At 43.0% G+C, this 16920-nt stretch overlaps 3 protein-coding genes across 7 annotated transcripts in view; 2 read left to right on the top strand and 1 right to left on the bottom strand.

The window, feature by feature from the left end:
* The window catches only part of LOC126786402 (uncharacterized), a 403094-nt gene that overhangs the window by 205676 nt on the left and 180498 nt on the right, over positions 1–16920 (top strand). The window lies entirely within an intron of this gene.
* On the top strand, positions 1505–5841 carry LOC126786390 (PAP-specific phosphatase HAL2-like). Of its 5 annotated transcripts, XM_050512207.1 has the most exons (5): positions 1505–1960; positions 3120–3807; positions 4391–4750; positions 5452–5576; positions 5666–5841. In XM_050512207.1, the coding sequence occupies exons 1-3, from the start codon at positions 1807–1809 to the stop codon at positions 4692–4694; spliced, it is 1146 nt and encodes a 381-aa protein (XP_050368164.1). In that variant the 5' UTR covers positions 1505–1806; the 3' UTR covers positions 4695–4750; positions 5452–5576; positions 5666–5841. The 5 variants fall into 5 exon arrangements, with proteins under 5 accessions (XP_050368164.1, XP_050368163.1, XP_050368166.1 ...); XM_050512206.1 differs by having other exon boundaries at positions 4391–4745; positions 5452–5841; XM_050512209.1 differs by lacking the exon at positions 5452–5576.
* Positions 13792–15216, bottom strand: LOC126787082 (uncharacterized). Its single transcript, XM_050513015.1, has one exon. The coding sequence runs from the start codon at positions 15214–15216 to the stop codon at positions 13792–13794; it is 1425 nt and encodes a 474-aa protein (XP_050368972.1).

Genomic DNA, 16920 nt, shown 5'->3' with positions numbered 1-16920 from the left:
TTTTAGTTGTCAAAACCAGTTCCCTTAAATACTAGTATTGGTTACGGTAGCAAGAGTGCCTCCAAGCTTCTCCGAGTACCTTTGCTTCCAAAACAAGGGTTTCCGTCTAGCAACGACAACGTTCTCTGACAATGGCGGTGATTAGACAGTGAATTTGAGGCGGCGCAGGTTTACTCAACGTGGAACGAGCAATTTTGATATGATGGTTACCCCGCTTTGAAGGAGTGCGGTTGTTTGGATTGGTGGGGTGCGTGTGAAAGCAAGATTACATAGGCGTCAATTCGGAAGCTCACATTTTGATGATTTTATTTGGTACTGGCTTTAAGGATAAATAGATATCATTCAGCAAATGCTAATCAATTATTATCATCAAATTAAAAAATAAAATCTCACGGGTCTATTCCTCATGTATCTGGATATTCAAAGCCCTTGATGATAAATAAAAAGCCCAAGCGTAGCAGTGAGAAGTCTGAGAAGTGAGAACTATTAAAGCAGCCCAAGACAAGCTCCATTCTCAACTAGGAGTTCGAGTTCCTGAAATTCTTTGATTCTCGGGACTCCTACACAATCAAGGAAAGTAAGGCATATCCTGAAATTCTTTGTTCTCGGGACTCCTACACAATCAAGGAAAGTAAGGCATACTTAAACCAATCAGGAAACAAGAAATACTACTTTCCTAATTTGAAGATTTAATTCCTCTATAAAAGATGATGACAGGTTCATAACTCGAAAGATATACCGAATAAAATCACTCCTAGTGTTAAGACTTTACTCTCTAGCTGGTGCTTTCTCTCTTGATAAGCTACGGAAGGACATGATATTCTTGTGTGCACAATAGTCGTCGTTGTAGCGGTTGTGATACGTGTTGGATTGCTTTCGTGGAACTATTGGAAAGGAAAACAACATGGGAAGAGGCAATATGAAGAAAGGCAAGCAGAGCAAGGGCAAGAAGTGGGTTCAATCGTTTTTTTAGAAGAAAAGGTATGGTGGTAATACATAGTTCGAGAAGTAAACAAATGTCTAATGTTTTAGGTATGGTATGTTTCTCTTATTTCTTCCTTGAATCCTTGTTCAATGGGTTTGCTTGTGTTAATTCCTCTATAATCTAACTGAATAGCATGCCCTTGCTTAAACAATATTCTTCCTCCTCCTGTGGAACACCCTTGCGTTACCGTTACTCATCAAGATGTCAAACATCTAGATGCTTGCTTTGAGAAGTCACCTCTTCCTGATTCAATCATCTCCAATGCTCGCCTCTAAAATTGTGTGGATTCAAGACCATTGATCTTATCTGATATTGGGAATTTCGGGTGACACCGCCGCTCTGGTGGTGAAGACGTCGGAGGGGAAGCATTGATGTGTCGCTACAGAAGCCCACGATTCACAAACAAAGCAGATGAGCCCATGTAGGCCCAAGAAGCTACCACCCGTAATTTTCCGCACACACCCAAAGACTCGAACTCTAACTCGAACTCTAAAGACTAAAGAGAGTGAGTTTGGAGACACCTGTGGTCCTCTGAAGAAACCAAATTGGAACACTGAACTGGAAACTTCGACAGCCGACACTATCAATTTCATTCGCTTTTTCTTCACTTTGTTTTGGAGCTAGCCACCACCAGCCTCCAAACTAGTCCGTCTTTGATTCACTGAATGCCATTGTATGGCATTACGACAATCGCCAACCATTAACGACCCCAGAATGTAGGAAACCTTAATTTGCAGTAATCCCCAGTTGGGCATCTTAAAGTTATTGTCTTTGGTCTTTTTCCCATCTGGGCTTTGTTGTCAAGTTTCGGGTGTTGGAGTATGGAGGAAGACAAGTACGCTAAGGAGTTGGACGTGGCCGTTAGAGTGGTGCACATGGCTTGTGCTCTGAGCCAGAGAGTTCAAGAGGGTTTGGTTTCGGATAACGGTGACCAGGTTAAGTCTAAGGACGATGATTCCCCTGTAACCATTGCAGGTGTGTACTTTGAAAGTTTTTAATTGAATCTTTGTTCTTGATTATGTTTATAATGGGATTCGGTTTTTTCATTTTGGGGTATGGTCCGAATGTAGTTCTTGGTCTTTGAAATTGAAAGATTGATACGGAGTGCTCCGATAATCGTTTGTTCTGTGTTTTGGTCAGCAAGTGAAGGTAGTTCTTGGTCAGTAAGTGAAGGATACAAAGAATACTGTATAGTGAATATTTTTGTGAACTTAAGTGGAAATATAGGTGAACTTGTTTGTGATTTATGGGCAGCTTTCGAGCTTTATTTGGCACACTATGCAGCGTAGTGCCTCAGTTCCTATTATTTACATAGCTTTATCAGTCTATGCCATTTGTGGCGATTCAGGGTTGCGACCCTCATGTCTGTTGTTTCGTGCAATGTGCTAGCTCAATAAATCAATGGGATAACCATAGAGTAAGGGCATGCAAACAATCCACAAATTTGTTTTATAAGAAACCAACATGTTCAAGTTTTTTTTATGTTCATTTTTAATTGCAGGTCCTTCAACCGTATGGAATAGTTTTCTCTAAGGCTGCAAGTAGAATTATTAAGCCATGTTCTGTGTGAATAAGAGGAATTGAGTAGTAGGTGAACATTGTTAGAAACAGTTTGATGGTGTGAAAATTATGAAATGATTTTGCGAGTTAGTATTTAACACGTTTGATCATGAGTATGCTCAGTAAGCATGAAAATGCTCATTGAGATTCGTATATACATGAAATGTGCAGGCAGTATCTGTAATAGAGTTATGTGAAAACCCAAATTTTGTCACTGGGTAGAAATACAGAGATACTATCCTGTGGCTGTGTTTTCTGTAAAATATGAATTCTGTTGTTTCATTGTTAGATGAAGGCATGAATCCTTTTTCTTTTCGGATTACTTAGAATTCTCTGAGTATCAAATCATGCAGCCATAGGTAAATATCACTTCAGTTCTAGAAGGCATGGATGATAGTCATAGGTTCATAGCATGTGCTCAGAATAAGAGAAGAAATTTACAAATTCATATTGATAGATATTATTTCCTGATGAGTTTAATGCACCTTTTTTATTTTATTTATTTTAAAATGAAATGGCTTTCCCTGCTCATATTTCCTTATGGATTTGACAATTTTCATCTGTACATTAACAGATTGGAGTGTCCAAGCAACTGTTAGCTGGATACTTTCTGAATTCTTTGGGAGTCAAAATGTATCCGTTATTGCTGAAGAAGATGTGCAAACCCTTTCTAAGGCTGACTCAGTAGCTTTGCTTCAAGCTGTTGTGAATACTGTGAATGCATGCTTAGCTGGAGCATCTAAGTATGGTCTTAAAGGTCCATCAAAAACCCTCACGACATCTCAAATTCTTGAGGCTATCAGCCGATGCAACTCAGTAGGAGGCCCCAAAGGAAGACACTGGGTACTTGATCCTGTTGATGGAACATTAGGGTTTGTGCGTGGGGATCAATATGCTGTTGCTTTAGCCTTGATTGAGGATGGAAAAGTTGTTATTGGGGTGCTAGGGTGCCCTAATTACCCAATGAAAAAGGAACTGCTCAATTATCATTATCAGTTCCATGAAGCCATGTCAAAGTCATCTCCACCTTCTCTTGATATATGGGAAAGAGGTTGTGTGATGTATGCAAGAAAAGGCAGTGGGGAGGCATGGATGCAGCCACCCATCCACGGAGATAAGTCGTTTGAGTGGCCAAATTCTGCTAAACGTATTAGGGTTTCTTCCATCGATGACCCAGCACTGGCTACTAGTTGTGAACCTGTGGAGAGAGCAAATTCAGACCACTCCTTCACAGAAGGGCTTGCTCACAGCGTAGGGTTAAGGTAAATTAGTTTACATATAACTGTTTATACATGTGGATGCTTTCCAGACTAGAATGAATAAGGACTTTGTAAGGAACATAATTAGAATTAAATTGAGAAAAACAGTTACTAATTTGAAGAAACGCTTTTTTTGTAAGTTTCCTGTCTACTATATCATACAAGAGATGTAGAAGTTTGGTTTTCTAGTTTTGAGTTTTTTTTTTTTTTGAGAAAATCTAGTTTGAGTTTTATCTTTCTAAATACATAAAAGGAATAGGTTCTTGACAGCATGCGTCTTTTCATGCAGATTAAAATTGGTCAAAACCACCTTGTTTTTCTTTGAGGCAATTTCCTTGTAGTGCAAATTCTTTTAGTATAAAATTGCTTTTAGTGTCACTATGTTATCAATTGCAGATTGAGACTCCTAAAATCAGCCTAACTTTAGTTCCCTCCTGTGCTTTTATTTTATATTTGATGATTGTTTCTTTGGGTGCAATATAATATGAATCTCAAACTTAACCTTTTTTTACTCGTGTGGGAAGATTTTGCCATCTATTTTTACTGGTGTTCTAACATGGTACATTTTTTTCATATGAGATGGTAGAAAGAAGCCCATGCGTGTGTATAGTATGGTGAAATATGCAGCCATAGCTCGGGGAGATGCTGAACTGTTTATGAAGTTTGCACGGACAGGGTACAAAGAGAAGATTTGGGATCATGCTGCAGGGGCGGTCATTGTAGAAGAGGCTGGTGGTGTAGTAACTGATGCTGGGGGGCGGCCCCTTGACTTTTCCAAGGGACCGTTCTTAGAAGGTCTTGATAGAGGAATAATTGTTTGTTCTGGGGCCACACTGCATGAGAAAATCATTGATGCCGTTTATGCCAGCTGGGACTCTTCTAATTTATGAGGTTTTCTGTACCGTGCCGATAGATGGTATGGCAGTAGATTTGCATACTCGGTGAGGTAAATTTTTCTGGCATTGCTTATTGCAACAGAACTTTCAAATAGTTGAATATAAGTATTTAACTGATTCAATGGCTTTTTGAGTGAGCTAGTTGTCCTAGACTCCTTCATGACTTGATGTGTATGGGTTATTTATCACTATCAGTTGATCAAGAACTTTATTTAGTGATTAACCAATTGTTATGTACCTTTGCTGTTTCATGGATGGAAACAGAAAAAGTAATAAACTAACTACTGCAAACAGACAAAATATTGAAAAACTCTCCACGTTCTTTAAAAATAGCATATGGGAGTTTCTTATACTCATAGGAAGTGAGAACTCCTGTTTTTCTTTTTTCTTTTTTTTAATATACAAGTAATTTCGGTGAAATCTTGTCAAATAGAAAAAATAGTTTAATTTTAAATATCGTTATCATCTCTTGATATATTTTTACAGCCTTATCTGAATAGCTTTTAGTCCCAGAAATAGTTGTAATGCTGTTTGACTAGGCCGACTCTAATGAAAGATTCAAAAATTAAGGATGAATCTAGATTTGGGTCTAACTGCATAAGGTTGAATGTGGTAGACTTGGTTGCACACACGCACACACACGCACTCAATAATCTGCTGGCTTTTGTGCATCCTTTATTGAAAGACCAATAAAAATTTATGTCCATTTCTTAAAAAAAATAAAAAATTCATGCCCTTTATGATATTTTAGGGCAAGAAAATTGCTGAGAAATGGCGCTCACTTGCATATTTGAATTTCATAGTGTTTGGTAGGTATCATGAGGGGTCTGGGAAAACCTGCTAATGTGAGGTCAAGTTTTACAGGAGAAGTATAAGGTTTGGTGATTGTGCTCAACTAATTCAAGAACAAAGTCGCCGAATGCCTATTGATGCATATGACTGAAATCTTTTTGAAAGTTTTGCAGTTGATATTGCCTTGTGGATTGGTACACCTAATTGAAGGCTTCCCGAGGTGGTATGAGTTATTACTTTCTTTATTCTCGTACGTTCTTCAGCTGTGTAATTCTGTGGCCAATGGCCTTTACTAATTCATCCTAAACACGGTCTTGGTGTCACAAAAATTTGCAATCTGTGAAATTTTAAACTGGGAGTTTTACTTCCCTATTTTCTTTAATCTATCTATGAAACTATACTATAGAGCGTGTAAGGGCTGAAATATAAGGTAGCGTTGATCTACCATGAAGTTTGCTTCTCATTGAACAAGACAGATATTATTGAAAGATTAAATCATTAAAACCAAGAGACTAATGACTGTTATGATAATGGCTCAAAAATATAACTATTACACAGAAAGAGCTAAGAACTTAATCACGATTCTTGCTGAATTTTAACTAGGCAACACTTGAGGTATTGTTGAACAACATCATGACATTGTTAGACGATTGAACCCACTTCGTGCCCTTGCTCTGCTTGCCTTTCTTCTTATTGCCTCTTCCCATGTTGTTTTCCTTTCCAATAGTTCCACGAAAGCAATCCAACACCTATCACAACAGCTACAACGACGACTATTGTGCACACAAGAATATCATGTCCTTCCATAGCTTATCGAGAGAGAGAGAGAGAGAGGTACTATATAACACTACGTGGGTATATCTTTCGAGTTATGAACCTTTCATCTTCTTTTATAGAGGAATTCATTATTCCAATTAGTAAAGTAGTATTTCTCGTTTCCTGATTGGTGTAAGTATGCCATACTTTCCTTGATTGTGTAGGAGTCCCGAGAATCAAAGTATCACGAACTCAATTTCTCAAACTCCTAGGTGGAGAATGGAACCTGTATTGGGCTCAGCACTGCTACCCTTGGGCTTTTTTTAGGCTTTAAATTGTCTGGAACCCGTGAGCCTGTTTTTTCCTTTTTATTTTGATAATAATAATTGATTAGCATTTGCTAAAAGGATATGAGTAATGAGTAATCATGCAAATTTAGATAGCCAAGGCAGGTGACGTCATCTATTTATTACAATTATTCAGTAAAGTCCTACGGTCCTACTAAGTATGTAGTTCGGGTTAGAATGTTAGTATTTGGTCAATTTGTCAACTGCAAATATCAGGGTCATAGTATTCTAAAGTTCAGATCTCAGACACATAATTTCAAGTCGCACGTTAATTACTTATAGAATTCTGGTTAGTAGAAATTGTGTAGGACGCTTTTAAGAAATAAATTTACCGACCCCCTGAATTTGAACCCCTCAATAATTAATGACATGTGTTCTTTTTAACCCCATTCTAACTAAGGTTAACAATATATCTATACAAATTTATCTTAAATAAAATTATGTTTCGTTTGTTAATATTTTAACTCAATTTTTTGTTTTTACCCTTTTTTTTATAAAAATAAAAATTCAACCTCTAGTCATCATAAAGAACCCAGATGAACAATCATGGAACTCTTCTCTCTTCCTCATGAACATCTGCAAGTAATCCTGGTGAGGGTTGTTGTTCTGTTTATTGAGGTGGCAATGTGCCAATGGCATTGAGGACTTCAGATGGTACTGTGGTAGGTAACATGAAGCTTGAAAGCTTAGTAGTTAGATACGTGATTTGAGGAATCGTTTTTTCTTTTCTGGGAGTGTGTTGGATGTTTGCTGGGATTAATTTGTTCATACCAATATTTGCTTACCCTTTTGTCTGTCGTCTAATTCCTTTTCTGGGTTAAATACTTATTGCAACAAAGGTCAAGTGATCAAATTTCATTGTTGTATAAAATTTAATTTGAGACCATCGCAAAGTAGCTGGGACATGGTTCGAAGAAACGCTAGGCGGTAGCCGGGCGAACAGTCACTGCCTAGATTGTTATGCGGTGTTAAATTATTAATTTTTTTTATTTTTATACATGAATTTAATACTATTTATATGATTAAAAATATATAATGAGTAAAAAAGTAGTCAATATTAATGTTCATAAATCAAAATATTCTCAACTCATCCAAAGTTCATGCCATAATATTATAAATTTATAACAAAAGGTAAATATTTTTTTACAATCACAAATGGCCTAATCCCCAAATCTAAAAAAATAAGATTAAAAAATAAAATAAAAGTCAAACTGCCTAGGACCGCCTAAACCCGCCTCAGACTGCCTAGACCCACCTAGGACCGCCTAGGCGGCTGATTAATCACCTGACCGCCATAGACAACTGAATTGCCTAAAAACACAATAGTGACCCGCCGCTTAGACGGTCTAGGCGACCGTTTTTTTGAACACTGGACTGAGGTGATAAGAGAGAAACTATGATTGAATAACTATTGGATTTTGATTTTTCATTATCACCTAAGATTTTGATATAGACGAGAAATGACGAGATCTAATGGGTGGAAAGAGATAAATAATATTATTTTATTTTTTATAATTGAGAGAGATATATTTCTTTTGTTATTTTCAAACATTTATTTATGATAATTTTTTAGCCATGGTCAAGAAAGAAAACATGTGTCAATATGATAAGTAGGTGGGCAAATTAAGGTAGTCGGCAAATTTGTTTATGTATGTTAATGTAGTGATATTACCGATGTGATATGTTGTATTCCTTGCAGGTGAGATACGCCGTATTCCTTGTCTCTTTCCTGTCACAAGTGGCACACGTCGTCAAAGTAGAGACCACGGTGGCGTGGTCTTCGACTCTCCGACGCTCAAGTTAGGCTGTTGGTAATTTAGGCATGGTAACAGTAGAGGATGTAGTGTACTTACCTTATGAGGTCAAGGGTTTGACCTTTTATTGTTGAGTTGAGGTAAATCATTTACCTATCTTTCGGTGTGGGACGAGGTCCGATTAAGGTGTTCTCTGGAGTCTTCTTTGAGATGCGCGTGAGGGAGTGTCTGTAGTTAATTTGGGCCGCGGGGAGGCCCGTTGCGTAGCTAGTGCGGCTGACTCGCTATTAGTATTTGTAAGATTGGGTTATTTATTAGCCTTAATGCGCTGATAGTTGTGCTGATTATGGTGGACATAAGTCTATGCCAACAAGTCCCCCCAAGTTCCCAGTCTATGGAGGTAATTTTCTTGACTGGGGAGTTAATATTTAAGCATTTCGCCATAATCAGCGGTGGGTCTCACTCCCCAGTTAAGGAATGCCGAGTTGTTGATGGTGTAATGGGCCGTGTCGAACCTCTTTGGGTGTTGGTTGGTTTCAGTGCTTCCGTTGTAGCATAATAAATTTTTATGTGTAGTACGCTTGATCGCTATTTTTGAGCGGCCGTCATAACGTAGTGAATTCTTACACGTAGGACGTCTTTTATTGCTATCTTTGAGCGTAGTGCGTCCGTCATAGCGTAGTAAATTCTTACGCGTAGGACGTCTTTATCACTATCTTTGAGCGTAGTGCGTCCGTTATAGCATACTAAATTCTTACGCGTAGGACGTCTTTATCGCTATCTTTGAGCGTAGTGCGTCCGTCATAGCGTAGTAAATTCTTACGCGTAGGACGTCTTTATCGTTATCTTTGAGCGTAGTGCGTCTGTTATAGCGTAGTATATTCTTACGCGTAGGACGTCTTTATCGCTATCTTTGAGCGTAGTGCGTCCGTCATAGCGTAGTAAATTCTTACGCGTTGGACGTCTTTATCGCTATCTTTGAGCGTAGTGCGTCAGTTATAGCGTAGTAAATTCTTACGCGTAAGACTTCTTTATCGCTATCTTTTAGCGTAGTGCGTATGTCATAGTGTAGTGAACTCTTACGCGTATGACGTCTTTTATCGCTATCTTTGAGCGTAGTGCGTCCGTCATAGCGTAGTGAACTCTTACGCGTAGGACGTCTTTTATCGCTATCTTTGAGCGTAGTGTTGTAGGCTGAGAGCAGCGCAATTAGCGTTGTGGGCACCACGTGCTGTGCATGGATTGGGCGGACGTGCCATGAACGATTTAATTTCGTGGGAGGTGACGTTATCCGAGAAGACAGTTATTACATGTAGTTAATGCGTGTGTAACCGAAACGTTGCCTCGGAACTCATGCCACATGGCGAGATCTGGAGCGATGTCTCTTGGGTCGACGGCTGAGATACGAGTAACGGTTTTCTGGATCTGACGGTTAAAGAGTGCTTTTGAGAAATTAACGGGCGAGATATGGTATGAAGTTTACTATAAAAGGGTGAAAAGGATAGGATGGCTGTCATCATCGACAGTTCCAAGATTTCGAATTCTAAAAACTCTCTTGTTCCCCCTCCTTTGCTCTCGTCTCTTTTTCTTCAAGCTTTGGACGGAAACTTATCAGGATCTTTGTGTAAATCAGCCTTTTGAGGTATGTTTCTGATCGGAATCTCTTTTATACGTCTTGTGGTTTTAGTTGTTTGTTGGTGGATTTGTGGTTATAGGGTAAATTAGTGGTTGTGGGTTTGGGTTTTTCCGTCAAATTGGTAGGTTTTTGGTCTGTTTAATCTGTGGATGGGTGTTTTCCGGCTAAGTGAGGTGTTTGTGCGGGTGGTGTTGATGAGTTTTGGCCGCTAACTGGGTTTGATGTTCTTCGTGTTCTTCATGTTCTTCATGTTCTTCAAACTCTTTCTTGCGAGGTTCGTAGGATAGATCTAATTAACTTTCTAACTTCTAGTTTTAGGTTCTTCGTCTTTGGCTTCGGTGTTGCTTGTTGTGGCGTAATGCCTAGGATAAATATACTAACTGACAGCGATTCCGCTCATGCAGAGGGAAGTTGGTTCGCGTCGTCATCCTCTGGGTCGTGGACGAGTGAATTGGAGGCCAACAATTTGAACTTGGTGCGGCGAAGCGGTGGAAACGACTCGCGCTGTGAAGATCGTGCTTCTGTCTTTGCAAGGGTGCTAGCGAATTGGGAAACAAGTGAATCGCCAGGCACCATGTAGTCAACACATGAGGAGGTTGGAGAAAGTGAGGTGAATCTCGCTCCGGGCCAAGATCAAGGCGTACGTGAGCGTATTGCGAGCGCCTCGGGGACTAGTACTTCGGGCCCAACACTGAATCCAGCGCCTGTAAGACGCTGGCTAGACGGCGGAGTGCAGAGGTCAGAGGAGAGGAACCGCATGGAGCTGACTCCGCCGTGGTGGATGGCTACGTGGAGAAGTTCAAGTTGCCTGCCACGATCGTTGCTCGGGCAATTGGGCTTGATGAGTTTGTCTCGATGCTGCCTGATGGGTACGCGCTGGTTAGTCCTTCCGTACTACGGCTTGGGGTAGAGTTGTCGTTGGATCCGCGCTTGCAGTGTCTTGTGGCAGAGTTCGGCTTGGCCTTTGGTCAAGTCAACTACAACATGTGGCGAGTCCTTCTCGGCCTCTGCTCGCTCTTCCACCTCTCGGGGTGTTGGTTTCCTACTGCGGCAGAGGTACTCCATTTCTTCAAGGTAGATTATAACCAGCGGAATGGTAATGGAGGGACTGCACGGTTCGTTAGGCGAGACGAGCATAGTGAGTTCCAAGCCTTGGAGAACTGGCCCTCCTCGGAAGCTAACTGGAGGAAAAACAGCTTCGTAGTAGAGATGGGATGGGAATACATGCGTATTAACGGGGTAGAGTATCTCCCAGAGAAGCGTATTCCCTCGCGGTTTCAAGTCATTAACTGTAGGTCTTAACGTTTTACTAGATTTTTGCTACGGAATAACTGCTTGCTGACTCTTTTTTTTTGTGCAGCGGGAAGGAGGTTGGTGCTGTCGGAGCGGGAAGTCGATCGCGTGAATCGTGTGACATACTTTTGGAGGTGTCAAGGTGAGGACCTAGTCCACGATTTGAAGGTATTGACGAACCCGTATCTTTTGTTCGAGCAAGGATTACTCTGCCGCCATCTTAAGTAAAAGCGCTACGCTCTCAGTTTCTGTAGTTTCTTTGTTTATGGCGTACTGATCTGTTACTACGTGTACAGCTACGATGCTCTCGGTGAATAGGAACTTCGAGAAGTCGGAGCGTATCTGCTACGCGAGGTTTCTGCAGCAAGAAGATCCCGACGTAACACCGGACACCGAACGGCTAGCTGTAACAATGTTGCGACGCGTGATGTCAAAGAAAGTGGCGGCGTCCACTAAGAATGTGAATGTATCTACGAAGCGGGTGGAGGATTCCCCACAGGTCATGGACCTGCCTGTTCCCTCTCATGCGAGCCTACCGAATGAGCAAGGGTTACCGCGCCGGAGTGATGCGGAAGGAGTAGGCCGCATCGATGTCGATCCGCAGTTGGCTAATCCGGCGGAGTCCCAAGAGGCTGGGAGGAGGAAGAAGGTGCAGAGGGCGGGTGCCTCTTCAAGGAAAGCAAAGTCCTTTGCTGCTCCCGAAGACGTGGAAGATATTATGGTAGAAGCTCCGCCGCCTAAAAGACAAAGGACTACGCAGATGACGCCTATCACTTTTACAGACTCTCGGGTCTAAGAGGATCAGTCAGCGCTTGACCGTAGTCCCTTGAGCCAACTGGGAGCCCCGGAATTGGAGAAGCTCGTCTTGCTCAGTCCGGGCTCAGAGGACTGCGGCAGCCTGAAGGGTCTGGTCTTGAACTATGAAGCCCGCTTGGTCTTGCTACAACAAGGGCAGCAAAGATGGTTTAACTTGCTCGACGCAGAGCGGATGCCCTCGAAGCCGAGCGGCTTCTCGCCGAAGTGACAGAGCGGGATAGCAGCCGCGAGGCGAGGGTCTTGTGTTTGGAAAATGATTTGGCCAATGCCCGGGCCAAGTTGGAGAACGCGGCGAACCTCCAGAAGAATCTTCGGCAGGAGGTTGCCCGTCGGGAGGTGGCCGAGTCGCTGGCGCAGCAAATGGCTTCGGAGAGAGATGCGGCGCAGTTTGCCCTTGTCGAGGCCGAGGAGCTTGTCAGACAGGTGAAGGAGGAAGCGGAGATGGAAAAGACCCGCGTAGCAGAGGAAGCTGCAGCTAACGCGGTAACTGCGTTCAAATCATCCGCGGAAATGACCGAGTACTTGGAAAGGTACTACGTTACTGCCATGGGTGATATGATCGCGCAGTTCCAGGAGCTGGAAATGATGGATCCCGCGGACTATGAAGGTCGTCTAAGGGAGAAGGTTTAGAAGCACCGCCGATGCCGCACGAGGTGATTCCGCCTTTCTCGCAGCTTTCTTCTGCTGCGGAAGCCGAAGTGCGGGGTGAGGATGGTAAGAAAATTTCTGACTCTTCTTCTTCTGGTTATTCTTGTGATAATGATAGGTCTGATTCTAGTCCGGATACCCCTTCTCCTACTCCTCCTTCTGAGAGCATAAGGATGCACAACCGTCGCAAGGCGAATCGGGGCAAGCGGCGGAACTAGATGTTGCGGGTACCAGTGATGCGGCCTGAGGAGTACCAGCGGATCGAGCTGCGAGGGAGGAGTAGGATGGGGTGTGTAAAGGCAACGTAACTGAAGAGCATCCCTCGTTCCCGTAGTGTTTTATCATCTGCTTTCTATTTCTTTGTATTTTTTGAATTTTCCCTTTTGTAATGGTCGTTGTGCCGAACTTGCTACCTTTAATGAATAGCAGCTATTTTGGGTTCTTCGAGTGATTTCTTCTATGTTATTACCGTAGCAACATTATGTGATTGTTTTTGTATACTTGTGGTTACACAGTTAATACTATCTTTGTTGTGCGCACAATGAAATAGTCTGTCGAAGGAATTTAATTGTCGTAGTACGCTAGCGTAGTAAGGATGAATGGTTTGAAAAATTCCTCATTTCATTGATAGCCTGGCCGTAGCCGTTTTATACAAAGATAGCTTTGGCAGTGTGCCATAAGTACTTAAACATTCCAAGTCCCTATGTGTTGCGCTGCGCGCGGACCCCTACTTGTAGTAGTACTTAAGCTGTTCCATGTTCCAAGGGTAGGCTAGTCTCTCTACGTACTTGTCCTCTAGGCAGTACGTGTTTGGTTCCACGATTTCGATGACTTTGTATGGTCCGTCCCATCTCGAGCGTAGCCCAGTGGCCTTTGTTTGGACCTTCTTTAGGATCCAGTCGCCTAGATGAAGTGTCATGCTCTTGACTCTGGAGTTATAGAAGTGTTCCACGCGCTGTTTGTTCAAAATGTTGTGACGGTGCGCTGTGATGCGCTTCTCTTTCAAGAGATCTTTATTAAGTTGCATATTTTCCGAATTGGTGTCGGGGTCAAACAGCGAAACCCGTTGTGTTGGTTGGATTACTTCGATGGGAAGAACTGCATCTGTGCCGTACATTAGGCAGAAAAGAGTCTCGCCCGTGGCTTCTGTTACGGATTGCCCATAGTACTTCGTCAAGTTTTTCGGGCCAAAGCCCTTTGGCTTCATCCAGTTTTTTTCTAAGGAGGCCCTTGATCAACTTGTTGGCGGCTTCTACTTGTCCGTTAGTTTTGGGGTGCGCCACTGATGCGAATTTGAGCTTAGTCCCTATTTCCCTACACCATGTGATGAGGTCATCGTTATTGAATTGTGTGCCGTTATCTGTGATTATAGACTCCGGCGTACCGCGGCGGTAGAAGATGTTGCGTTGCAGGAAGTTTTGGACCTTCTCGGTTGTAATGGCAGTCAGGGGCGCAGCCTCGATCCATTTGAAATGATAATCGATGTACATAATGACCCACTTGAATTGGTATTTCCCGACGGGAAGAGGGCCTATCAGATCCATTCCCCAGAGGCAGTTGATCCACGGGCTGACTATGTAGGATAGCGGTTCTGAGGGTTGGCGTGGTATGGGTCCGTGAATTTGACATTTATGGAAAGATCTTGCAAGTTCTTGTGCGTCGGTGGCTAGTGTGGGCCAATAATATCCCGTTCGCAGAGTTTTACCAGCTAGTGCGCGGCTTCCGTAGTAGTTGCCGCAATCGCCACTGTGGATTTCATGTAAGATTTGCCTGCCTTCTTTGGCTGTAACGCATCTCAAACCAGCATTCAGCAGACCTTGGCGGTAGAGCGTGGCATTCCGCAAATAGTATCTCACTGCGCATCTATGTAGTTGCCTTGCCGCATCCTTGTCATCGGGTAGCTTGCCGTTACGCTTGAATGCTATGATCTCATCCATCCATGAGGCTTGGTTGCGCTTTATCTGGCATATCTGCTGTAAGGTCTGGGATAAAGAGGGATGGTGGAGAATTTCAACCCACGTATCCTTATGGCATTGGTGTGGTTGCGCCATGGCGAGTTTTGCTAAGGAGTCCACCCTTGCGTTACTGGCCCTCGGTATTTGAGTTATGTGGTAGAATTCAAATCGTTTCAACAGCGTTGTGGCGTATGCCAGGTAGACTGCTAATTGCTCATCTTTGGCAGTGAAGGACCCGGTGATTTGATTGACTATGAGCTGAGAGTCGCTAAATTCGTTGATACTGGTGGCACCAGTGCTGAGGGCCAACTGTAGTCCTGCAATGAATGCCTCGTACTCCGCTACATTGTTGGAGGCATCAAAGTTGAATTTGAGAGCATACTCGAGCTCGAGTCCCCCCGGTCCGCTCAAGATGATTCCCACTCCGCTAGATTTGGCGCAGCTGGAACCGCCTACGTGCAAGTTGCATGGCGAAGTTGTGGTAGGGTTTATGATGTCATTTGGTGTCATTTCCGCCATATCTCGGGGGATCATTTCTACAATAAAATCAGCTACAGCTTGTCCCTTTATGGTGGGTCGCGGCTTGTATTCGATGTCGAATTCTGTCAGTTCAATGGCCCACTTCCTGAGTCGCCCGGAGTGTTCTGGATTCTGTAGTACTTGTTTGAGAGGCTGGTTTGTAAGTACGTGGATGCTGTGAGCTTGGAAGTTGTGGCGCAGTCATCTAGCTGCTATGATGAGCGTAAGGGCTAACTATTCCAATGTTGGGTATCTTGTCTCTGGGCCGTTCATGGCCCTACCTGCGTAGAAGACTGGCAATTCTTTACTTCCGTCGCGGCGAACTAAGGCACTGCTGACCGCGGTTGTAGATACTGCGAGGTAAAGGTACATAGGTTCTCCTGGCTGTAGGGTCGACAATAATGGTACTGTAGCGAGGTAGTCTTTTAATCCCTGAAAGGCTTCTTGGCAGTCAGGTGTCCATTCGATCAGTTTGCTATTGGAGCGCCTTAACAGTTTGAAGAATGGCTCACACTTGTCGGTCAGTCTCGATATGAATCGAGATAATGCCACAAGTCTGCCTTGAAGGGCTTCTACGTCCTTCTTAAGTACCGGCTGCGCCATATCCAGGATGGCTTGTATCTTTTCCGGGTTTGCCTCTATGCCTCATTGACTGACGATGTAGCCCAGGAACTTACTTGTTGTTACTCCGAAAAAACATTTTTTCGGGTTCAATCGCATCTTGTATTTTTTGAGCACATTGAAGATGGTTCGGAGATTGGCTACCTGGTCTTCGGCTTTTATACTCTTGGCCAACATGTCATCGACGTATACCTCAATTTCCCGACTGATTTGCTGGTCGAACATTTGTGTGACGCAACGCACATACGTAGCACCTGCATTGTTTAACCTGAAGGGCATGACGTTATAACAGTACATGCCTCTGCTAGTAACGAAGGTCGTAGCTTCCTGTTCCGCAGGGTTTATGCGTATCTGATTGTACCTGGAGTAGGAGTCCATCATGCTTAGCAACTCATGACCTGCAGTTGCATCGATTAGCTGGTCGATTCTAGGTAGGGGAAAATTGTCTTTGGGGCATGCCTTGTTTACGTTCTTGTAATCCACATACATTCGTCATTTGCCATTAGCTTTACGGATCATGACACAGTTTGAAATCCACTCAGGGTACTGGACTTCCCGAACGAACTTCATCCCTTTCAATTTGTCAACTTCCTAGCGTATTGCCATACTTTTTTCGTCGTCGAAGCTTCGGCGCTTTTGTTTAATTGGGTGTGCAGAAGGTTTGATGTGCATCTCATGCATGATGATGACGGGCGAAATGCCGGGCATATCCTCATAGGACCATGCAAAGACTTTCATGTTGTCACCCAAGAAGCTTGTTAAGTCCCTCTCAACTGTGGGACTAAGAGTTGTGCCGACTTTGATCTTGCGCTCCGGGTGGTGCGGGAACGGTGTGATGCTTTTTAAGGAAGATTTGGGATTCGCCGGTGTTTTGTCTTCGTATGGCGTAGCCTTTTGCTTATTCTTACTTTTCGGTGTTTCGCCGTCTCGTGCGTCGACAACCTTGTCGGTCAAATTCTATGCGGCATGTACTTCCAAGATTTCGTGTTGGTTGCGCATCCGTCTAATCGTGGGTGTTTGGCAATCTTGTGCTACGGATTACCCCAGACCTATCATGTTCCATGCGGAGTTGGGAATTTGATG

The sequence above is a fragment of the Argentina anserina genome, chromosome 3, assembly GCF_933775445.1.
Source record: "Argentina anserina chromosome 3, drPotAnse1.1, whole genome shotgun sequence".
Classification (NCBI taxonomy): Eukaryota; Viridiplantae; Streptophyta; class Magnoliopsida; order Rosales; family Rosaceae; genus Argentina; species Argentina anserina.
Note: the sequence above shows the minus strand (reverse complement) of the source record. Positions and strands in the feature narration are given on the sequence as shown.